The 26057-nt window shown below is 35.9% G+C and overlaps 1 protein-coding gene across 16 annotated transcripts in view; it reads right to left on the bottom strand.

The window, feature by feature from the left end:
• The window catches only part of Pcm1 (pericentriolar material 1), a 107174-nt gene that overhangs the window by 13327 nt on the left and 67790 nt on the right, over nt 1–26057 (bottom strand). For 15 of the 16 annotated variants that reach the window (XM_010621766.3, XM_010621769.3, XM_010621767.3 and 12 more), the window contains 10 exons: nt 22517–22651; nt 17664–17861; nt 14773–14835; nt 13881–14016; nt 13266–13423; nt 10367–10439; nt 9588–9844; nt 7545–7637; nt 7344–7458; nt 4929–5255 (listed from right to left, as the gene is read on the bottom strand). In XM_010621766.3, the coding sequence (XP_010620068.1) occupies nt 5230–5255; nt 7344–7458; nt 7545–7637; nt 9588–9844; nt 10367–10439; nt 13266–13423; nt 13881–14016; nt 14773–14835; nt 17664–17861; nt 22517–22651 (1254 nt within the window). In that variant the 3' untranslated portion in view covers nt 4929–5229. Of the gene's footprint in view, nt 1–4928; nt 5256–7343; nt 7459–7544; nt 7638–9587; nt 9845–10366; nt 10440–13265; nt 13424–13880; nt 14017–14772; nt 14836–17663; nt 17862–22516; nt 22652–26057 lie in introns of those variants that run through there. The other variant, XM_010621768.3, reaches the window with a different exon arrangement.

Here is a 26057-nt window from a genome sequence, read left to right as displayed (position 1 = left end):
GTTCACTACATTTTTGTAAGATCAAAACAATTTTAAATACTTCTTGGAAACTAATTTTGATTATCTGCTGATGTACAAAATGCTTTAAAAATCAACTTACTAAACCAATTTTGAGCCAGGCATGGTGGTACACACCTGTAACTCCAACGCTTAGGGAGGCTGGAGGAGGAGGACTGCGGACAGTTTGAGGCCAGAGTCTCTGAGCTGACTAATGAGTGACCCTGTCTCAAGAAGAAGCAATTTTGCTGAACATTTTCAAAATTTAGATGATTTGCCGAAGGATTTGATTAGGTAATTCATAAATTTTCCTTTCCATTTCTTACAGAATTTATTTTCTTGTTTTACAATATTGATATTATACACTGTGGAACAGAAGCTATAATTATGAACATTAATTTTCTCTTTTTGACTTTAAAAGAGAATGTGCCTAATGTTTCACCACTAGTAAGTCTGGTATCATGTTTTCAAAGAAATCATTTATCAAATTAGAGTTCCTGTCTAGTCCCTTTTTTTGTTTTTTTTAAGTTTGAACTTTCAACCTGTTCTCACCAGATGTAGTGATGCACACCTGTAATCCAGTGCTCAGGAGGCTGAGGCAGAACTACTGGGAGTTTGAGGCCAGAGTTGCGCTCTACCCGAGCCACACATTAGGTTCAAGGCCAGAACTACACAGTGAGATCCTGTCTCAAAAAAAAAAAAAAAAAGTTATGAATCTCATCTCATTAATAGATTATCCTAATATCCTACTGAGATAAATAGGACAAATCTAATCCAAATATCATCTTTTTATAATTATCAAATTCATTTTACTAATGTGTAAAACCAACCTATCATTTTTCCTTTTGCATATTCTTGAGCCTTTGATAGGCTTTATCTGTATGCTACAACAAATCAGAAAACATTCCTTCATACACTTTGAATTATCAGTTCCAACTTTTTTTTTCTTTTTGGCAGTACTAAGGGTTGAATCCAGGGGTACTCTACCACTGAGCTATATCTCCACTCTTCCGTGTTTGTGTTTTTGATTCCGAACTTGCCATCTTCCTGCCTCAGCCTCCTGAGTAGCTGGGATTACAGGAATATGCAACAACATCCAGCTCAATTCTCTCTTAAAACTAATCCAGTCACATTCTAACCTTACTACTACAGCACAACTAACTATACTTGTCAAGATTACTAGTGACTACTGTACTACTAAATCCATTCGTCACCTCTCAGCTCTTAATTGTCTAATTAGTGCATTTGATCTTTTTCTGTGAAGTACTTTTTCCCCCCCTAGTACTGGGGATGGAACTCAGGACCTTGCCCTTGAGAGGCAGGCATAGCCCCACTGAGTTAAATCCCTGGCCCATCTCTGAAATACTTTCTACACTGGCTTTCCAGAATCTGCACACTTCTTGGTTTTCCTTCTACATGACTGACAGAATGAATGAGTACTATTTTTGTTTTTCTTTTAGCTTCTTCCTTCTGTCTTTATCAAAGTCTTTAACCATAGGAAAATACCAATAGTAATAGTTAATTTACTTTTAGTGTATATTTATCTTTAAACTTTTTTTTTTTTTGGTACCAGGGATTGAACTCCGGTCCTTGCGCTTGCCAAGGCAGGCCACTGAACCGCTGAGCTAAATCCCCGGCCCTATCTTTAAATTTTTGATAAGGTTGAACAGAAGACCAGCAACAGGAAAAAAGAGCAAATAAAGTAAGACAAATATATGGTGTTAACTGCAGATAAGCTAGCTAGCAGGATTAAAAAAAAAAAAGGAAGAGGAGAAAAATAAATTGTGGGGAGCAGTTTACTTTGAATCAAATCCATACTAACCAAGCACTCTACCACTGGGCTACATCCACAGTCCATGAAATTTGTGATTGCATGAAATAAAGAAGATACTCATATATCATAAAAATATCTGAAAAAATATGAGTATCAGACAAAGAACAGTAGGCAGAGGGAACAATAAATGTGAGGTTTTATAGGGAGAAGGAGTCATGAATGTATGAACAGCAAAGAGATAAATGTGATGGGAGATCACACAGTGAATAAAGGGGAAAATGAAAAATGAGGGAGAGGTAGAAAATCACTTTGGTATAGGACTTAGAAAGACGTTTTTGTTTTTACCTGGAATGAAATTGGAAGCAGCTGACAGACATGTTGTGAAGACAGAGAATTTTAAAGCAACAATCAGAATTGCACAACCACCACAACTGGAAATGCTGGCTCCTGCGGTCAAGGTGACTGGGCAATCTTGTGTGTACAGTGAAGTAAGTAAAATCCAGAGCCAATACTGCTTTGACAGTTGAAACTCTTTATGTATTAAAGCAAGCTGGAAAGGAACAAATCAGACTATTTGGATTAAAAATGAGAGTCTTGTATACATATTAATCATGCTATTTTCTGTATTTTATTTCTTGATATCTTAAAAAGCTTGCTAAGCAAGGTAAGATCACCCCACCCTACACCCAGCTCTTTCTTAGAGAGCTAAGGGTCAGGCCAGAAGCAAGTCTTTCATATGCAAACCAACCAATCCATTGTCTACAGCCCCACCTATCCCCTTGATCAACTCCTCTAAAAACCAGTACTTTCATTGTTTTATATTACCCCAGGCCAGATACTAGGGAGTGGAGACCATAGTTACAGTCCAGCTTCTCTAGAATTATTTGAAATAGCCAGTGCTAAACTATTCACTCTGCCCTGCTTTTCCCTAGGAAACGTCAATAAAGACTCTGATCAGGCTCATGTTTTCTGCCTCTGGATGAAATGTAGTGCTTTTTCCTATAACCCTAATGTGGCAAGTGCAGGCATGCTTGCTAGTACGTGGGAACACAATAAACCTCCTTCTCCCAAGGCTCCTTTTAATCTCTTCCTGTGGCCACACTGACATTACTCACACCACATCCAACATCTACATTCTTAAAACAGTGTATAAAATAAATGCAAAACAAAAAATGAAGCATGTATTCACTGTAAGAGAAATGGTCATACGTTGAATAAATCCTTCTGGCTAGTATAAATGTCATTATTTTTCATGTCCAGATTTTTTTTCCTTATGATTAAGAGTGTCAAACCACAATTCTAAAATAAAGTCAAAAGCATATCAATGTAAACGAAAATGCAATTCAGGGTTGTATGTAGGATATACATTTATTAACAGTGAAAAAGTATTTACCCAAACTGAATGTTACAAAATACAAAGGGTTATCACCAGTCCGGTTAACTCATTATTTTAGGTATTATCCCAACCTGCACAGGTTTCACTTTGGTTTTCTCACATCTATTTTGACATTTTCTCCCTCTATCTCTAATCAAATTTTTACCTTACAAATTAAGACAAACAGGAATATTTAATGCTTACCTCTTTAAAAAGTTACTAGGAAAAACACTGATCAAGTAACCTGCTCTCAAGCCCTAGATATTTTAAAATTAAAGTATCGCTAAAATAGGACAATAGACTAGACAGCAGTTATAAGTCAGGTAAGCTTAGTAAGGTTTTTAGGTATCGTGGTAATAACTAGACAGCAGCTGTAACCTAAGTAAAATAAGCTAGTTTATGAGTTTTTAGTGCCGCGGTAATAACGAACATCTGAAACACAATTCTTCAATAGTATCCCTAATACGCATGCACAGAAAGACACCTGCAAATGTAAGGCTTGGCTTAAGTATCAAATGAAGTTTTCCCCACTTCCTACTTCAGAATTTAGAAGATGTAGAGCTTGAGTAGACATACAATATAATTTAATGTTCCCAATTCCCTGAAGTCAGTCCATCTGGGCAAGAATTCCTCATTCTGGACTAGTTCTTTTCTGAATGGGTTTCGTTAAGGTTGGAGACGTATGTCTTCCATAATTTAAACTAAGTAGCAATACAAAAATTTTCCTCATAGGGGAAATCCTCATTTAATATTTTCTGATTCAACATTATAGTTTATGCTATATAAAGTATCACACAAGTAAGAATTTTAAGACTATCAAACAAGGTTTTTCATATGGGATAGCTGAGCCAAGTGCCTTCAAATTTAAAACATACTTGGGAACTAAGATCTCATTTTTCACATTCTTCACATTTTATTCAAGGAAGCATCTGTAAAACTGACCTTACTCATTGTTAACTGGCTTTCGAAGCCCCGAGTCTATGGTACGATTGGGATAAAGCAGTAAAATCACCTTTTAAAAGTTGGTTTACTTAGTGTGAAGTCACATAGATTTTCTTTATTCGGTACTTCAGTACTTCTGTGAACTTGCTTCTCTCTTACTATACACAAAATCAAAGGTTAGGCTTTGGTTTTAAACTATCACTTTAACAGGCAAGCTGTCCAAAGGCATACAGAATCTTAATGTTCTGTTACATAATCTATTTATCCCTACTTGAAAGAGTTTGGTCTTTCATTTAAAATGAAGCAAAATTATACTTGTTTGTGCAGAAATATTCCCTGATTATATGTTTTTTAATTTTTAAACTGAGTGAATATAGGATTTGCAAATCTAAAAAACGTTCACTAACAGATAACTATGTAAATAGATAACTAGGTACTCAAGACATGTTTTACACTTCTTATGCATTTTAAATAGATTACTAATAAATATTCTATGATAACTTCACAGGTACCTTGGTTGTCTTTATCATACGCATTTTTTTAGGGGTAGTGGGGCGAGTCTAGAGATCCAACCCAAAGCCTTGTGCAAACTCAGCAAGTGTACAACCACTGAGCTACATTCCCAGTCCTGCCCTATTCTTACACAGGAATAGGGCCTGCAGTTAGCTAAAAGAACACTGGGATTATCAGCAGTGACAACGGTATTATTTGGAAGATGGGCTAATGGCTGGGCTCTATAATAATATATTTAATTCCTTATCACTGCTCTCATTGAGTTGCCTAAAATTACACAGAACAGTAAGTTGCTGTATTGAATTCAACATCATTTCCAAAGAAAGATACCGATAAGTTCAAACTTTATTTAAGTCTACATTTTAAATTTAACGTTACCAAACATCACAATGAGAAAAAAAGAAACTCAAACACAGAAGAAAAAAATAACTCCACAGTATATCAAAGCTTGAATCTGTCCAGAATTCAGTTTCTGATGTCTAACCTGCCATGAGCAGAAATCAGCACATCTATCAAAAATGCAGTGTCAAACTAATTGATATTTTTATACAGATCAAAACATGTTTATTTAGTATCATTTTCATGTATGCACTATGTAAAGAGAATCAGATGAACCTCTGAAGACATCTCATAGACTCTGAGCTCCCACTGTTTCTGAAAAACAGAATATTAATGTCTTATAAATTCCTTACTGAATTAAGACTACTTACAAAAATTTACCTCTAACATTGTTCTCTGGTCAGGCATTTAGCTCAGTGGCACAGTGCCTGCCTGGCAAGTGTGAGGTCCTGAGTTCAATCCCCGGTACCAAAAAACAAAAATATTGTTTTCATCCATTAAAGCCTTTAATTGTAATAAAAGAGTTATTAAAGGGCAATCTTAATTTAGCTCAAGTTTCCTGGTACACTCGAAAAAAGAACAGGAGAGTATTTCTTTTTCATCACAGCAGACTGAGCAGCCACTTCCTGTCTCAAAAAACAAAACATTAAAAAAAAAAAAAAAAAAAAAAAAATAAAAAAAAAAAAAAAAAAAAAGTTGGGCATGATTGCCCATGCCTGTAATCCCAGCACTCAGGAGGCTGAGGGAGGAGGATCGCTGTGAATTCGAGACCAACCTGGGCTACACAGTGAGTTACAGGGCAGTCTGAACTAGATAGTGAGACCCTGTCTCAAAAAAACAAACAAACAAACAAACAAAAAAGAACTACTAAAAGAATTAAGTATAGATCAACAGACCAACAAAGAACAGTTCTGAGAACAGAAGATATGAACAAAAAATAACCACCAAGTCCAAAACAGATGGGGCATAGCATAAAACAGAGAGCCGCCTAGAACGTTCGGACAGACTGCAGTTGAGACATATGCAATGTTCTGAAACATACAGAACTGAGCTGAAAACTGGGCCCTTAACTGAAGGTTTGATATCTGAATGGTACGCCCTTCTCTTCACCCCATTATCAGAAAAAATAAGGGGGGAAAAAGAAAGAGAAATAAAAGCCATACGTGTGACTGTTATGACTGGGGAAAAAAAAAAAAGAAAGTCCTTTGATCTTGATGCAAGAAACATTCTGATGCAAGGCTCTGAGTTCAATCCCCAGTACCAAAAAGAAAAACATTCTCTGAGTAGCTCCAGAGTGTTGTGCTGTTCTACCCAGAGAAGGAAATCTAGGACTATCTCTTGGCTCTATGGTGAATGATATTTATCTGGTATCAACTTCAAGAAAAGTGTATAAGCCATGCGTGGTGGTGCATGCCTGTAATCCCAGCACTCAGGAGGCTGAGGCAGGAGGATTGCTGTGAGTTCGAGAGCAGCCTGGGCTACATAGTGAGTTCCAGCTCAGTCTCAGTCTCAACTAGTGAGACCCTGTCTCAAAAAAAAGGGTATAAAATTTATTATAGTTACAAAAAGGAAAGTAAGAGGAAGGGTAACTAAAGATGGGAAAGAGTTTGTGTGTATGTATGCGCGCACGCACACACACACAATTTGTTTTTTTAAAGTAACAGATAAAAAGCAGAAAAACCCAAGTGATATGAACATGAGAGAGAGAGAGAAAGGGAGAGGGAGAGAGAGAGAGAGAGAGAGAGAGAGAGAGAGAGGTCTAAATTCACATTGAAGGAGGATGGGAAATATTGAGTCTCAAATATTTACAAAAAAATCACAAAATATCAGAATTATAGTTTTCTCCAAAAGAACTAAAAACCAATAATGAAAATAAGTAGGTTTTTGTTGATTATTAACTTTTCTTTTAGTAGTAGTGAAGACTACATCCAGAGCATTTGCATTGAGCTTTTATCCCCTGATGGATGGACGGAAAGACAGATCGATCTATCTATCTATCTATCTATCTATCTATCTATCTGTTGCTCTATCTAGAGACAGGCTCTAAGTTGCCCAGGCTGAGCCTGAACTTGCATCCTCCTGCCCCAGACTCTCAGAGTGCTGGGATTATAGGGATGTGCCATCATGTCTGGCTTCACTAATTCTTTTGTACCTTTTTTTTCTTAAACCATGTGCATGTGTATTATATATTACCCTGATAAAATTAAAGCTTTTAAAAATAGAAGAAATGATCTGATATCAGTAAATCAATAAATTAAGCAGCAGAACTAAAATTCTTCCAGAATGACTCTAATATTAGCCTTAAATTTCCCAAGTAGTATAACATTTGAAAAATAAGCAGAAATTATAGAATTATGCAAGATTCAGTAATTTTCAATATAAAATAAAATTGGTAACTCTTACCAGGTTCTTTTAATGTCTGAGAATTTCCAGCTAATTCTTCAGTCTGCATTTCACATATTTCATCAGATAAATGGTTTTTCTGTTCCTCTTCTACCATTTTCCTCCTAAGATCTGCCTTTGGAATAAAAATTTAAAACTTAAATCATTTTTCATTACAGCAGTACCTGTTATACAGAACAACAGGTTTAAAGAGTCACACACCTCTGAGTATATTGTCAGTTTAAGTGGTAAATCTTCAACTTTCACAAAGTCTTCTTCATCAGACTTTTGACTTATGTTACCAGATTCTGCTTCCTGTAAGATGAATCATATTTAATTTTAAAGGTGCACTCTATCTCTGGATTTAAGTTATGCCAAGAAATAAAGCAGATTCATACATAAGTATATATGAATAATCCTATCATATTTTATTTTCTTCTGTGTTCACACTTTTATAAACAAATCAGAAATCTAGAGTTCTCAAGAAGGGTCTGCAGCTGCGAGCACACTGCTAGTAGTTTTTATTCCCATTTAAAAAAATTTTACACAAGAAAGGCTAGAAAACAATTCTTGTTTTTTGAAGTTTATAAAATATATCTAAGCTATATACCTGGCAGAATATAAGTAAACATTTACAAACTTTTCAGTTCTGTGGAGACTCAATTATAAACGTGAGGTATAAATTTGGTAATTCATTCTGTAGTAGCATCAAACTGTGTTTTTCTTAAACTTGATTCTTTTCTTGACCTAGTTCTCATTTCCAATTTTTAAAACTATGACCTTTATAACCTTTCTACCAGGTAACTGGTACAGTTACAAGTAGCGGGTAGAGTTACAGACCCTAGGTTTTTCTTTTTCTTGAATCATTCTCTCTTATCTCCTCTCGCTGAGCTTATACTCATATTAGGATACTCCTAATATGCCTTCCTTAACAACATATACAGACACCAGATTAAACTTCATAGACCGTGACTTAGACCACTGCACTTTCTTACACAAAACTTTTTTTCAGTCAGTAGGTATCTCTGGCTAAAATCCAAATTCAAGAAACTCTATCATCTAACTTCAAGTTAATTTCAACTGATTGTGTTCTATGGCAACTCTACACACTGATGAAATGATAATAAGAATAAATCCGGTAATTTCTCAAATTTTAAATGCTTAAGTTTTCTGGTGGTGTGGCAAACAAAACAGCTTAGGAGAGTTAGTTACTATCTTCTAGTGTTTCTGAAACAAAATCCTTTTCAAAGGAAGTATGAAATCATAATTGTAAATATATCTTTAAGAAGAAAATAAATTTTATTTTTTTAAAAAAATGAAGTACATTCCTTAGATCTAAAAAGTCCTAAAAAGTACTTGTAATCTCTTCATTTTTGCTGATAAGAGACTGTATAAAATATACATAATCCAAGGAACAACAAAATTAACCTGCTTGGTATAAACTGAACTGAAACAAAGGTCTACAATAAAACTAAACTTACCTAATTATTATCATAAATGCAGGGTTCCTAATACAAAATTATCCATCTAGATTCCTAAATCTGTGCAAAACAAACCCATAGACACTCACCCTCCTCCTTTACCTTGATGGTTTGAAACGTTTAAGTAGGCTGAGTAACCACTGTTTAGAGGTAAGGACTTTACTGCTGTCAAACTTATTTTGCATCCCAAATATTAATGTTTAGGCTTACCAAACATATGTCTCAAGCAGCTGAGATGTCAAACCTGAGCAGTGTAAGAGATTAATGATGACTCATGTAACATTACCTCCTCAGATCTGAACTTCAACTATCTGAAAGGTGCACGTATAACTTATCTCTGGTTCTCAAAACTATAAAAAGGTTGGGTCAGGGATGTAGTTCAGCAGCACGGAACCTGTGTGGCATGCTCAAGGTCCTGAGTACTATCCCCACACCAAAAAAAACTAAACAAAAGAAAAAAAACCTCAAAAAACTATAAAAAGGACCGTCAGGTTTTGAGACAGTCATCCTAATTCACTATCACTCTTCTTTTAAAATTTAAAATCAAGTGTGAATAAGAAAAAAAAAATGTGACTGATCATTGAATATGGCTGAATAGAGGAACCAGCCATGTTGGAGCTACTCAGAAAAAAATCAACTGAAAACACAGATACCTAGAAGAAAGAGAAATGTTTTGATAGGTTCTAAACCTAAACACAAAGTGGGGTTTAGTTTATATGATGAAAATGAAGAAATATGCACAGAAATGAAAAGCAAAGTATCTGGAAGTGTAAATGATACATACATAGTCATTCACTAACACAGGAGATTCTGTATCGGGACTTCCAGCCAATGAGCTTTCAGGAGTCTCCTGAGCAGATTTAACTTCTTTGAGTCTAGGCACTAAGGTTGCAATTTCAGTTAAAGGTAATGGCAAAGGGTTAGGCTGCTGAGATGCATCAACAGTAGCAAGCGAGTCCTTGTGGGCAGCACTATTTAAAGGTTGCTCATTTTCCAAGATATTGAGATAACTGGGCTTCACAGGAGAGCTATCTTGGTCATCTGTCATCAAAAAAAAGTCTTAACATTAGTGTAATTATAGTAGTTAAATTTTACTCTCGATTAAGTGAAATAAAGACAATGCTCATGAATGACAGCAACAGAAAATCAAAACATAAAAGAAAAGGCAATCACCAATTTTTCTTAGTCAAATTTAGTTCATTAATCCTTCTGGAACATTTAAAAAATTAGATTCTTGAAACTTACCTGATTTCTAATCAGGATTTTCAGGAGTAAGGCCCTGGAATTTAAAAAATCCCCCTTGTTTATTATCTAAACATGCTCTTTGTAGAATTTTTCAGTATGGGGAAATATTTGTCAACTTTTAAAATTGCTGTTTGCAGAAACAAAGCCCTCATGTTTTCTACAAAAGATTTACTGGGAGAAGAAAGATACGCATCAAGTCCAAAGTTCCTTCAAAATTACATTAGCTAGGAATTTACTTTTTTTTCTTTTTTAAGCTTGATACACACAAAGGATACTTCAGATAATCTTTAAAGTAAACAGTTATTTAGATTTTCTTACCTTTACTAGTGTGTTCTGGTTCTGAAGGGATCTTTTTGCTTTCTGCTGTTTTTTCAAGTTCATGTTGTAGAATCTAGAAAGAAAAAGATGTTTTAACAGTAAGGCCTTAAAATATGTGATTATTATAAAAGAGTAGGTTACTACTGTGTGGTTTATATCTAGCCTGAGAGCTTCAAAAAGAAAATGTAAAGTATCTTCTAAAAGAGTTTCAAGGAGGCTTTGGTAGGATTTACAAGATAGCTATGTAAAATGGTTTCCTTTTCTTCTTGGACAAACTTAAAACAACTCAGAGAACTGGGATATCAAAGATTCCACATCTAAAAAGTTATCTTTCTCCGACTATCTTAAATAAAACTAAAAGACACCTATAAAGTCGAGATTAAGTGAGTGGGGAAGGGAAATGTCTGGGAGAGGAAGAAACAATGCCACATATCTTGGGCAGGGTTTTCTCTACAAAAACTGAGATTCAGTTCACGATTAGAAGTAACAGATTCTAAGAAGGAAGAAGCATGATGGCGGAGAAGGGGTTCATGATGAAAAGGGGGTGGTGATGGTAATTATTTAAAACTGTTTTTAAGAAAAATGTGGACATCTAGGTTCTCATGCCCAACCTCAACAGAAAATGGGATATTATAGAAACTAAACCAGGTAATGTCTCACTTGGGGGAAAGGGTGGAATAAATAAGGCACAAATCAGAACGGGGTAAACCATCACAGTGAAATCAGTAGCATTTAGGGAAGGTCTGTACAATGGTACATTCCCATATTTCACTCCAGAATACCTGTTTTTAGCCAAATACCCTACAGAACTCAAGAGAGCTCAAATCAGCTTTCTTCTTCTTCTGTTTTGGTACCAGGGATTGAACTTGGGACCTTGAGCTAGCAAGGCAGGTGGCAGAACCACTGAGCTAAATCCCTGGCCCTCAGCTGTCTGATATATCACTTTAATATAAATACCCAAGGTTCAGCAGATATTGGAAGAAAGCCTCCATGTGGATAAGACATGCTATTGCTTACATTACAGAATATGGCAGTACAAGAAAGCAATCAGAAAAAGGAAAAAGGTGTTTAGAAATTTTTAAATGGCAGTTTAAATAAAGAAACTTGTAACAATGCACATTATTTTAAAATTTCAGAACTCCAAGGGGAAAAGGTTTTGGAATAGGGAAGGGAAAAAAAGACGCAAAGGATAAGAACTAAGAAAGGCATGGCAGATTTCTACAGCAACACTGGAAACTAGATCAGGAAGCAGTGCTTTCAAAGATCTGAAGGGAAATATTTTCATTACAGAAGAATCAAGATTTTCTTAAATATATAATGTCAGAAAATAAATTTTCACCTAGGCAGAGTGGGGCATGACTGTAACCCCTGCATTCTAGGAGGCTGAGGCAGAAGAACTGCAAGTTTCATTCCAGCTTGGGCAATTTAGGGAGATCCTGTCTCACAGTAGGTCCAATCACAGTACCATCAAACCCAACCAAATTATCTACACATTTTTTCTCAGAAAGTTATAGGAAAGGATGGTTCCTCAAAATGAAGTAGTAAACCAAAAGACAAAAGATTATATTCCCGAAAGAGAGATTTGAAAAGGAAATATAAACAGACAAAATGGGATTTCTATTGGAAGCTAACTGGCAAGAGTAAAGAATAGCCAAATCTGAAATGGAGCAAGAAGGCACATGCTCCAAGGAAGGGGGAGGACAGTTAGTTCATGGAGAAAATTCTGCTGAGAGGTTTACACAGCTACTGGAGGATACAGCCAAGTTGGGTATATGTTCAAAGAAAATACAAAAATTAAGAACTATTAAATTCAGGAGAAAGATGTATAAGGCTAAATAATAAACAATATATACTTGGCTCAGCAGTCAGTAATAGTTAGTTTGGTTAAATCTAAATATTTGAATAAATATAGATTTAACCGAAAGACACACACTATTCAGAAATATGGAGGGGTACACAGCAAGAGAAACTGCACAAAGGGTCGCCTCTGGAATGCAATGAAATGGAGGTAGAAATGGAAGTGATTTTATGTTACATATTATTTTCATTAATGAGGGAAAAATATAAAGACTAAAAACCCATGTCTTTGAAAAGATCTTACAGTTTTACTGGTTAAAATAAAATAAAATAGAAGATGAAGTATTTTCAAGTTAAACAATACTAAATATTTAAAAAATCAGTGTTTTAGTATTTTCATTCTATTTTTGTTTGTACTGGATTATAGTTACAGTACATGATTACATTCATCGTGGGGAGTTACTACATGTACACGATATATCTTAATTCTTTCCAGATTCTCACTAATATATTAAACATGTGTGTATTCATGAAAACTGTGGGAGACTGCCTGCAAGACAGCTGGCTGCTTGCATTGCAGTTCCCTGAGCGAAGGAGTTGCTATGTTGTAAGTTCTGATTGGCCGTGATCGGCTGCCATCTTATGGCATTATTTACAATAACCATTTTGTAGAGCTGAGTTTCGCTTTCCAGAAAAAACACCTGCTTCTTGTAAATCATGTGTACTCTGTGGAGCCATAATTGTGGCCTTGTACAGTTATCCTTGAGATTGTTTTTCATCCTTGAAGTTGTTTTTACTTTCATACTATTGCCTGATATAAGTGTGAGAGCCATCTGGCAGAAAGAAGTAGAAGTAGAAGTAGTAGTAGAAGTAGAAGTAAAAGAAGAATAAAGAAGAACCCTGTTTGAACCTGAGCATGACTCAGTGTGTTTACTCTCGGTGAATCCTCTCAGGTTTGGGGCCTGCTGGCAGGACCCCGACATCGCGGCTCGCGACAAAAACGAGAATGTGAAAAGCTGTAAATTTTGGCATCTTTCAGAAGGCTCTCGCTTTTAGCGGCTGAAATGAGACTGGTGGGGTGTGCTGCCCTGCACTGGAATACCTGATCATGTTCATTTTCTTCTACAGGTTCAGTGTTAGCTTGAAGTGAAGTCTGGACATCTGCAGGGCTCTCTTCGAATTCTTCTATTTCTTCATCCTCATTCTCATCTTCTCCACTTCCATAATTAGTTAAAGCCTGAGTTTCTGCTTTAGACAAATCTGAGTTGATTGATACACAATTTTTAGTAAATTTCAACCTGTTTGTGAGGCAAGGTCCCTCTGTTGCCCAGGCTGCTCTCAAAGTCCTGAACGCAAGCAAGCAAACCTCCCGCCCTCAGCCTCCGGAACAGCTGGAACTATAAGCATGTACCATTGTGCCCATATCATTTACGCTTTATAATGAATGGCTACCATTTACTGCATATCATATAACGGGTGCTTTACTTCTCATGTCTAAAATCTTCAAATCAGTAAATACAGTATTAGAAATTGTGGGGCAAAAAGGCTACGTAATTTAATCAGGGGCACAGGCCAGATAAGTTAGTCAGAATGATACTGGAACTCAAATTCAGAGTTTGACACTCAATTCTATATTCATATCCTTCTGAACTGTTTTTAATAAGGGGCCTATAAAGAACTAAGGTATAATGAATATGGCATAGAGCCTTAAACTTACTAATTGACACTGGGCATCCATCACTTTCTTCATCTTCCTCTTGATCAGAAACATCAGATCTTACACTTTTGGGACCTTCAGCACCACGTATCTCAGATGTCTGAGTCTGCTTAACTGTTTCAGTTTCATCTTTATCCTGGTAGCAGATAATCGGAGTAACTAGTTGCTTAAAGTACTTTAAAATGATATACAATAAATCCTTTCATAAAAGTAATGATCTTTTTGTAAGAAAAATACAAAGAATTATTTTTGGCAGTCTAGTCTTTTTTTGGTACTGGGGATTGAATTCAGGACCTTGTGCTTTCAAGGCAGGCAGCAGCACCACTGACCTAAATCCCCGGATCCTGGCAGTCTAGTTTTTAAAAATATTTTTTGGCTCCCTTTTTTTTGGTACCAGAGATCGAACTTGGGCCCTTGCACTTGCAAGGCAGGCAGCAGAACCAATGAGCCATATTCCTGGCCCTTAAAAATATTTTTGGTACTGACAACTGAACCCAGGACCTTTGCACTGATCTACATTCTTTCTTCTAATTTTTCATTTTGAGACAGGGTCTCACTAAATTGCTAAACTGTCCACGCAGGGCTCAAACTTGTGATCTTTCTGCCTCATCTTCCCAGAGCACTTGGATTATAGGCATGTGCCATCATGCCCAGCTAGTTTATTTATTTTTGGTACCAGGAATCAAACTCAGGACCTTGCACTTGCTGGGTAGGCACGGAGTAAATGAACTAAATCTCTGATAAGTTTTGTTTTTAAAAGAAAATCATTTTTCAGAACAAAGGGTATTTGATTATATACTCTGGTCTTAAATACTAAAGTAAAAGCTGTTAAACTTATTTCATATTTTGTCCCAAAAGCATTATTTATAGGCACAAATTAATCAACACATACTTTGTCTTCATCATCAATCTCTCTAGCAGGTGAGCTGTGATCTCCTTCAAGAATCCTTTTGGCCTGTTAACAGATCAGTTAAACAGAATTCAGCAAAACATTTATGTAATTCAGTAAACTTTAACAAGTGCTGCTTTTTTTTTTAAACCATCATCCAACTGCTTTATTAGAAATGTAAAGTGAGCTATTTTAATCTTGATTAGCTATTGCTGTAATGGGACTGAACCCAGGGCCTTCCAATTGCATTACATCTCCAGCCCCACCCTCATACCTCTTTTTAATTGATTTTTGAGGCAGGATCTCACTAAATTGCTAAATCATCCAGGCTGGGCTTAACCTTGCTATCCTCCCGCCTTAGGCTTCCGGGATGCTAGAATTACAGGCCCATGCACTGCCCCTGCAATATTCAACTCCTCCTTAAATCTTTTAAACTGTCAAAACAAAAAGTAACACTGCCCACTTGACGACTTGTTGGATATATAAAAAGCATCTTAAACTTAAAAGCCAAAACCAAAAAGTTTACATTTCCTTCTACCAAACTCTATCCTTTATTAATATTCCGAGCCGCAGTAAATAAGTTTATTGACCTTGATGCCCAAATCAGAGAATTAGGAATCAGTCTTTGTTTAGTATCATTATCCACATCCAAACCATAAGAATGCCAGTCTGGATTATTAAAATGTATCCATTGCTGCACACCAATCTAAAAGACATTAGTTTTTTTTTAACTTGGACAATTTCAATTTTTAAAACTGGTCTTGCTGCTTCTATCTTTACAGTATCTGTGTAATATGTTAACCAGACAATTTCTTTTAAATTGCACATGAGATTCTAACAGGAGTGCTTTTAAATTTGGGAGATTTAAAGAAAGACACACCTTGTCCAACCTTCTAACTTGTTCTCTTAATTTTTCCTTCCCTGATTTACCTCATGCTGGGAAGGAAACTGCTCTACAAGCTCTGGGGCAGGTGGGATCAGCAGAATCAGAAGTGCAACATGCATATGTATGTTTCTTTGCTTACAGGATTCTCTAGCCTGACTCTATGCATTGCACCTCTCAGTTTCCAGCTTTTGTCCTCTCCCTGTATAAACCTAGAGCTGCTCCAATGGGGAAGACTGTTTCCTAGCTATCTTTCTGGTCTTGCCAAACCAAGAATAAATTCCTTTCTTGACTCGTCTGTCTCTCTGTCTGTGCCTCTCCTATCCCCCTGTCCCTCCCCGACTTCTCCCTTGAGTTATCAAGTGACCAGACAAGTTCTACTTATATCACCAGTCAGGCCTCATAAAAAGATTATGTCATTCCTCTATTTCAATCTTTCCTATGGGTTTTCATCATGCTTAAAGGAAAAAGGGAAAAAAGGGGGAAAGGAAAGAAGATCTTTACTATGGTTTCTAAGGCCTCATAACTTGGCTTTACATATTTTTGTGACCTCACTGTCTACATACTTACTATTGTAGGCAGCTAAGTTAGGTAGGGACTGCTAAGCAGTTACAAAGGGACCTGTCCCAAGATAAGAATCAGAACAGAGACTGAGGCAAACCAGGCCTGTTGTCCTGGTCTGAGTTGACAGAATTAGGCCCCAAGATGAAGACACAATGGCTAGGCCTGCAAGCCTCCCACAGATAAACAACAACTCAAAGCTGTACTGTAACTAGCACAAGTTGGGCCAATAAACCTAAGCAATATGCCAAACACACAGAAAAAACGTAATGAACATGAAGACAGACAGCCAGAACACTCTGATTCTTGCTCCTACCCTTCCAGAAATACTTTTGCTCATCCTCATGCTATCAACTCCTGGTACATACCATATTTTTCTATAAAATCAGTATGAACTAAGTAACTGTATTTGTAGTCCTGCAGGTTGATTGTAATCCAACCCAAGGCAACCTGTGATATGATGTATAAAACACCCCCAGACAAAGCCTCAGTGGCAACCCACCTTTAGGACCCCTCATGCCTCTCAGCTTTCTCTTAATAAAACTTTTCCCACTCTTAACTTCCTTTGTCCTCGACCTCATTCTCTGGTGTTCTGAGACACAAACGTGGCATATCTAACAGGTTGGGAATTACTTCTCTGTAACATTACCACATCACTTAATGTGCTTCTGAATCCATCTCTTTTTTTTCCAACTGCTCAATCCTGTTTTAGAGTCATTACACATAGATTTTTTTTTCACATGACAAGTTCTCTTTTATCTTCACTTTCCTGTTTTTCACGTCTTAGCTCATACTACATCCCTTTTAGGGCCCTTATGAGACTACTGATCTAAAGTAGTTTGTAAGGAGACTGCTTTTCAATAATTATGCTGTTTTATTTTCCTTAAGCTTTTACCAATGACTGAAATGAACTTATGTCAAGAATATAAAGTATGAAGTAGATAGCTTGAATTTGATTACATTCCAAGGAAGAAAGGCAAAAACTACAGAGATGTGAAACTAAACTCCTAACCAAATAAACAAAGATATCTGTTGGCTGGAGCAACTCAAGGTGATATATATGTTCTTGGAGATTCTATGGGGATTGGCAACAACTCATTGCAGACACTTGGTGAAGGAGTGGATTCCAGTCCTCCTTTTTGAAGGCTTGAGTAAGTGACAGCAAAGTGAAATGGATCTGTGACAATGTACATTTAGCATCAATTCCTGCCTCCATTGTTGGTCATTAGCCACTACTGTTACTCTTAACGTTCAGTACTACAGAACATGTAGTGATTTATAATTTGATTAACTGACATTAAAAATAACTACTACTGAGATCAAAGAGGACTATAGTTATTAATAATGATCAAGAACTATATTTACAGGCTAACTGTAAGTATTACAGGCTAACTGTAAGTATTACAGGCTAACTGTAAGTATTCCTACATACAGAATGAATGCTATTTACCTCTTTGGCATAAGACTGTATCACTCCAGTTGCTTCTATTTTCCTTTTGCATCTCTGTTTAACAGTTATACTATTATTATCCAAATCTTGCATGAGCTTAAAGAAAGCCAATTCATTAAACAACACTTCAGATATCTCTACAAGAAGGTCTTCTCCACAGTCTTTCAGTTTTCTGCCTGCAAATTTTGTCAGTGAATCCTATTCGAAGATAAACACAATGATTTTGAAGTCACAGAAACTTCAATTGTTGATACAGTAACAGATGATTAAAGATTAAATTATAATACTCAACTACAAAAATATTAAGTATTGAAAAACTTGAAACTAATGGCTAAGATTATTAAGGAAAGGTTAATATTACAAAAGAATATTACTGTATTACTAAGGAGAAATCTTGCTAGTCCTGCTTCAAAAGTATGCACAAGGGGAGGGAAATAATACATGGTCATCCATAAATTTAGCTCCTACTTAATGTAATTCCTGGGCACAAAAAAAATACAATTCCTGGGCCTAATCCCCCAAAAGATTCTAGAGAGTACATACATGGGATAGATATATACAACAGTAAGAATACTTAAGTGTGCTGAGAGAAAAATACAAAATATTTCATATCCTACTGATACCTTAGAGTACGTTTAGTTTCCTCCTTTATATTAGCCAATCATTCTAATTTAAATTTTTTCTTCAGAATAAATTTAAAACTAAACTTTATTCAAGTTGAAAAACAGCATCATTAAATTTTAATAAGTTTCCTATATTTCACATAGCTTTTACAAACCACTTTTTTTCCCTGAAAAATATGTACTATGCTATTCAGAAAACAGGCAAAGAACCATGATGCTTAGTGTCCCACCACCCAAAGACATTATCTAGTTCAGTTACGGAAAGCAGTACATATATATGCTGAGCACCCTGTGGGGAAAAATCCAATAGGATTCAGAAGGAAAAGAGACAGTAACTTTAAAAAAAATTTTTTTTTAATGTATAAGTAAAAAATACGTTCCTAAAATGTGAGATAATGAAAAGATGAAAATAAAGTGTTTGTAGATGGGAAGGGGAGGAGGGGGTGAAGGGAGGGCAGGGACAAGGGGAAAAAATGAGAATCAAAACACAAAAGATGAAAATAAAGTGTTTGTAGATGGGAAGGGGAGGAGGGGGTGAAGGGAGGGCAGGGACAAGGGGAAAAAATGAGAATCAAGACTTGTCATGTAGAGGTACAAGATCCCAACAATAAATGTAACTGTACTGTATCCCTAAAATGTACCAATAAACTCAATTAAAGCTGAAAAAAATGCATTCCTTTTACTCTTACTGGTGTTTATTTTCATAACAGCAGCTTTTGATCTTAATTCCACTCATGGTCATTGAGTCCTGCATATTCCCTTTCCTTTCACCTCAAAGGAACACCTTTGTATGTGGAGACACAGTCATCACTGCTGTGCAGGTCAGGCTGGATCTGATCCCAAATCGTTTTCTTAGAACTCAGCTCCTTGTCGGGCTCTCCAGGGAACGCATCCGGATAACTCTTGTGTCCAGGAGAAGCCAAGATTTCAACCTTCTCTGAGGAACTAGGACACATCACCACTGCTTGAGACAGGATTCCCCTCATCTTTGCTGGTATCAGGTTACAAAGTAGAACCACCATCCAGTTTTGCACCTGTTCATATTGATTACACCCCAAGAAGGCTGTAAAGAGTTAACCCACAACCAGGTTGTTCTGAGAAGTGAGTCTGGCCCAAACCTATGCGCATGGAGATCAGAGTAATTCACACCCAAATTCTGCTTCCACAACTAAAACCTTCTAACTAGGACAATGTTCTAATTACAACCATATATTCTGTCTGTACTGTTCCTAATTCGGGAATGCTGTCTTGTCCTTTATGAGCCTTGTTTACATTAATTTCCACAGAAACTACACATAGCTTGCCTTTACCCCAAATGACTGCCAATAAGTCAGTCCCTGAAGGCTGGGGATTTAGCTTACTGATTCCACCACCCTGATGCCTGACCTGTAAGCACAAGGGCCTGAGTTCAATCCCTGGTACAAAAAAAAAGTCAGTGCCTGGGACTGGCCAGGGCGTTTGTTGATTGCACCAGCACTGGTCCTGGCATCTTTCCTCTTAGTTCTTTTGATTTCTCAGGCCTGTACCATATACTGGGCAGGAGACTAGAATCTAACTGAATCTATTTCACCAGGCTACTGACAACTGTTCTTGGGCTGTTTATCCAATACCCATTACTTCTACACACAAAGAACTTGCAGCAGGATGTTTTTTGGCATTAATGATACAAGTATTTAGATGATCTAGAGGGAAAATGTCTATTGGCTTAGAGTCAGTACTTCTTCCTGAGGATAGCCACTTTTTTTCCTTCTTTTTTCCACGTTCTCTTTCACTTTTTCTTCTCCCTCTCCTTTCATATGTTCTTTGGTAAGAAAGTATAGTTACTGGTGTAGACTGTATACTTTTTCAGCAACCACAGAATTAGCTTCTAGTGGAGTTCAAGATGGGCATGGTATTTGCTTCACTCCATTTTGAATTTCTGCCTGAATCAGCTCGTTTTAGTTCTTCGATTTCTTTCTTCAGTTTATCTATTTATTTTATTTTTCGGAGATCGAACTCAGGACCTTCTGCTTGCAAGCAGACACTGCATCACTGCACTAAATCGCTGGTTTAGCATTTTCAACTCGAAGTTTTTTCTCCTCTCTCAATGTTGTCTACAAGATTGCTTTCTCCTTCAGAAGAGCAACTTGCTGCTTAAGAGAATCAGTAATTTGATCTGACTCTATACCCCTCTTTCCTTTCCAGTCTCTTTAGAACAGCCTCATTGGTTGTCATTTTTCTGAGACAGAAGAAAATCATGACAAGGCAGACAGTGGTTCCAGAGCAGATTCAGCCAAAAAACAGTAAACAACAAGAAGTAATTTATAGCTGAGGAAAAAAAAATGAATAGGTAGTATCTTAATTTTATTCTTCACGAATATTCCCTTGAGAAAAATGAGGAATGGAGTTGGGGTAGGGGATTAACGCTGGGGCAAACTGGACAACCAACTGACATGTGTCAGAAGTCACAGAAATCCAGCTAACTGATCAAGATGTTTCCAAAAAAATAAGAAGACATATGCAGAGCACAGGACCTAAAATGACTCCAGGATTATGGCTCCTGAGCACTAGGACCAATTAGCAAAGTGCTATTCCTAATCCTTTATTGGAATCTAGCACAGTTTGCAAGACCAATCAGAAGACATTATTCCCAATCCTTTATTTACATACAGGAAAGAACAATCCAAAAACTGTTTCTGATCCTTCATTTACAATTGGTGAGAGGACAAGTAAGTTTTTTGATATGTCAATCTATATTTGGCATGAAGCCAAGCGAGTTTTTGAGATGCCATGAGGCATCTCATGAGTTACATGAGGCAGGGGCCAATGCAGGCTTTCTGGCTACTAAAGCCCCTTTCCCTTTGTCCTCCAGGTGGGCACGAGCCTTCTTTACTGGCCTGGCTCTCCTCCTGTAGAGTACACATTTTCCACCTTAAATAAACCCATGTCCTTACTCCCTTTTGTGCGTGCCTTGTCCAATTCTTTTTTCAGGTCACCAAGGACCTGGAAAGAAACTCTTGGGGACACCCATTTGGTAAAAACCTGAAAAAAAAAAGCAGTCAAATTTTCTTACACTTAAAAATAAATTTTATTTCCAAAGTAATACTTTGGAAATTTGCCTACAAATATGATAATAGTAAACAAAAGTAAATAAGGCCTGTACGGATCTTGATTTTTTTAAAAATTGAATTATAAAGAAATAATTTCTCTTTCAAGCAGATTCTAAAATAATTTATTTCTTCCTATAGGAATAAGCTAGCTAGTTAAATTAACAAAAATACATTCATCTAAAAGTTTAAAACATTTGTAATATTTCAGATATTTCTGTAAGAATATCTTTTTGAATAACTTTTCAGTTTTCCATCAGCAAATACTACCAGTGAATCTATTTAAAGGATTTCTACAATGTACAATACTATGGATGCTTTATATTCCTTATAAATTATGTAATGATGATGTAATGATGCTATTAAAGGTAGCACAATTTGGAGGCTATTACTGCATTTATACTTTGATTTTTTTTCGGGGGGTATTTTGAAGATAGGATCTTGCTATGTAGTTTAGGCTGGCCTCAAACTCATGGTGATCCTCCTGCCTCAGCTTTTCAGCTTCCTGAGTACTGGGACTAGAGGTGTGTGCTTTTTAACAAAATGGAAAATTACAGGATGCAAAGTCCACTCAGTGCAGCATTATAAAACAAATGGATAGACAAAAGGATAATAGTACATTTAAAACCAGTTTAAACATGGAAATAGGAAATGAGACTTTTAAAAAAATTCATTGTTTATTGGTACATTTTAGGTATACATTATGATCACATTCTTTATTGGGAATTTGTACCTGTACATGATATATTTGGGTTATTTTTTTCCTGTTCCCTTTCCCACAAGACAACATTTCATAGGAAACTACAACCAATATAGTTTTATTAGAGTTAGGACTTAGAGATGATTAAATTAAATGAAGAGAGATAGGTCCTAGCATCTTTTTTTAAAAATAAGGAATGATCTAAAAACTTTAAGAATGCCATTTGCTTGTTTGTTTTGTTTTGTTTTTGGTATCAGGGATCAAACTCAGGACCTTGTGCTTGTGAGGCAGGCAGCAGCACCACTGAGCTAAATCCCAGGCCCTTAAATGCATGTTTAATGGATTTATCTACTTGAATAAACTGTGTAATGCCAAAAAATGGGGGAAAAAAATACAAATCCTGAAACAGTACATATTGATAAGGGATGCAGTATAAACTCTTACCTGTAATATACTTCCAAGTTGTTTATGAAAGAACTTTACAAACTCCTTGCTCTCATCATTTTGCTGGGTAAGAGTCAAAACCATGCGTCTCACTGAAGTGAGAAGTTGAGAAGAGCATACATCATCCATGTGCTCCTAAGAAAAATCTTAGTTGGTTAGGACATACACTTATTATTTAAAACATATCAACCTACATGATATAAATTTTTCTTGCATAAATGTTTCTCGTAAATTGTAGATCACATTTGGAAAGATTTATTCATAAAAGCAGCCAAACTTTCCCGCTACACACACTGAGAGGTTTGAGGTTTGACAATTTTGACTAATTATACAAAACAATGGCCAGTAACAATTTGGCCAATATATTTTTCATCAATTTCAACTTCCTTATCAAGCCCCAATCCTCACCTCATCCTAATAATTTAAAAAGTCTACAGACATTATGAATTTTCTTTTTTATTACTATCTTTGCTTTAATGACACTAATAGCTTTATTTAACAAACACTGAGTGACTATTACATGTAAAGAACTATGCTAGATGCCATGAAAGATACAAAGGTGAAAAAGACATAGACCCTGCCCACAAGAAGCACATAATCCAGTGTGGGAGACAAATACATAAATAATTACAATACAAGGTAGTAAGAACAGGTTAAGTGCTGAGTGTGGCCTGAGTGTAATACTAACTAGCCTCAAGGTTCCAGTTTGAAATACTAGTGAAGTAGTGTTGGCTGCTTTGAAATCGCATCTCAAGACTGGCACAATGTCATTAAAATTAGTCCTTAAATTGATTTTTCGGAGATTATACTAATTCCTTTTTATATAAAATATATTGTTTAAACAGTAGCTATAGCCATTAACCAAAGGATTATACGTAAATTCTTTTGTATCTATACCTACGTACTTGTGTCAGCACCATGTGGTAGGTATGACAAACAACCCCTCCAGCCTCTTGGGTAGGACCATCATGAATTATCTTGAAGGTCAAGAACACCTTTTTATTTCTTTCCTTTTTGCTTTTTGGTGCTCAGGATAGAACCCAGGACCTTCAGCATTCAAGGCAAGCTCTCAAGCTCCCCACCACTGTGCTAGATCCCCAGGTCCTGCCCACTAACTCTCTTAACGAGCCAATTCACACAAGTTTCTTCTTAATCATCCTTTAAAAGCATGTATGAGAAACAAAATAATGTGAATGATGGTTAACTTTGAGGCAAGTCTAGAAAATACTGTATATCAAGTAATCCCTTTTCTGCTATGAAATTTATTTACATGGATCCTATTACATTTTTTCAGTCTAGCTCCCCCCAAACGAATTTGTAGAATGACTCCACCAAATTAAATAATGACTAAGGTTATCCTTTCTAAGAGTTAAGCTCCTTAAAAAGACAATAAAAAATAGGTCAACAGTCCCTGTCTTCAAGGGGTCAAATATTAGTAGAGTCATATAGATAAAAAAAATCAGTACAAGCTCTGTGCTGTCTAGCTGATGATACCTTATTTATTTATTTATTTTGGTTTTTTGAGACAGTGTCTCACTATGTAGTTGAGACTGACTTGGAACTCACATGTAGCACAGGCTGGTCTCGAATTCACAGCGATTCTCCTGCCTCAGCCTCCCGAGTGCTGGGATTATAGGTGTGCGCCAGCCACCATGCTTGGCTGATACTTTCTCAATTGGGAAGACATTCTTACTTATTACCTAACACAGTTACTCATGGAAGACCACTTGTCAAATATATAAATACCACAACACACACATACACACACACACACACACACACACACACACACACACGATGCTATAAGGAGCAAAGGTATTATAAGAGAAGCAACAACAAACATCTGTGAAAAATTATTACAGCTAGGCAGAAAAAAGGGAAGGCATTTTTATATTATTTGTTTGTTTGTTTTGTTTTTTTGGTATCAGGGATTGAACTCAGGTCCTTGCACTTGCATGGCAGGTGGCAGAACAACTGAGCTAAATCCCTGTCCCACAGGCATTTTATATTCTTATGGAAAGGACAATCTGTATCAAGCACTAACACCTATAAAAGTAACAGGAAATACGGAAAATGTTGAGTAATTTGAATTGAGTTGACCCAGTTGGAGTGATGAGAAATGAAGTCAGAAAAGAATATCAGATCCAGTGGTACATATTCCTAAAGGTCACAAAGTGTGGATATAAGTGTGTTTAGAGAACATGCATTTCACACCTAGTATGATGATGTCTAGTATGATGATGTCTGTCTAGGCAAAAATAAGGATGTGAATTAAAGCTGTGTTATTGGAGAGGGAAAGAGGCAAACTGCTTTTAGGATGAAGAAACAATTCTTAACTCACAGATGAAAGATAAGATGACTGAATAAGATGACATTAACAAAGAAAATCAATAACAGAAATAGTCAACATCTGAAATGGAATGGGGAATAAGCAAAACAAAATCAGATTACTAATTCTCATTTGGTTGGCCTCAAATTTTCTGAAATGCTCAATTTAATAATAAAATAATTTAAAAAAAGAATCCTTAGGAAAGAATAATAGCTAAATCAGAGCTATTTAGCTGGCACAAAGAGAAACAATTCAGATTTAAGGAACATGAGAGTATCAGTTTTATGTTCTAGGTATTTCTAGCAATTCCAGGAGCTCTTTTTTTGTTTGTGGTACTGGTACTTTAGACATTTATGAAAGATTACTTTAAAAATTATTCCAACTCTTTGAAATTCATAAGTTTTTACATATTTCATAAATTCTTACCATAATGTCTGTTTTCCTCATATACTAAAAAAAAATTACGTTTGCAGTCCTGGGGACTGAACATACAACCTTCACATTGATCTACACTCCCAATCTTTTTTTACTTTTTCTTTTGAGATAGCATCTCATTACACTGCTAAGATACCCAAGCTGAGCTCCAAATCGCAATCTCTTGCCTCAGCTTCCAACCGTGCTGGGAGTATAGGTATGTGCCACCACACCAGACTATACTGAATATTTTAACATCTGACAGATTCTGAACAAAGAGTATTACCACCTTATATAACTATGCCATGAAATCCAACAAAAAATATTAAATGCAATACATTTCCTAAATGAATTTTGGTTACATTTCCTAAGCATAAAACTCAATCATTTTTATCTAAAAATTACTAAAATATAAAATATTTGAAGATAACTGAACATATCAAAGCGTACACATCAAATCAATATTACTATAAAATGTGTAAATAAAACAGACTAAAAATATAAAATAAAAATATATTATGCCTAAAAGCAATAATTTAACCAATTCACTTGAGTCAATAGTATCAAACTCTTAAATATTTACTTATTTTTTATCTAAAAATTACTAAAATATAAAATATTTGAAGATAACTGAACATATCAAAGCGTACACATCAAATCAATATTACTATAAAATGTGTAAATAAAACAGACTAAAAATATAAAATAAAAATATATTATGCCTAAAAGCAATAATTTAACCAATTCACTTGAGTCAATAGTATCAAACTCTTAAATATTTACTTATTTTTAAGAGTA

Source organism: Fukomys damarensis, unplaced genomic scaffold (assembly GCF_012274545.1).
Source record: "Fukomys damarensis isolate Sample0158 unplaced genomic scaffold, DMR_v1.0_HiC HiC_scaffold_18, whole genome shotgun sequence".
Lineage (NCBI taxonomy): Eukaryota > Metazoa > Chordata > Mammalia > Rodentia > Bathyergidae > Fukomys > Fukomys damarensis.
Note: the sequence above shows the minus strand (reverse complement) of the source record. Positions and strands in the feature narration are given on the sequence as shown.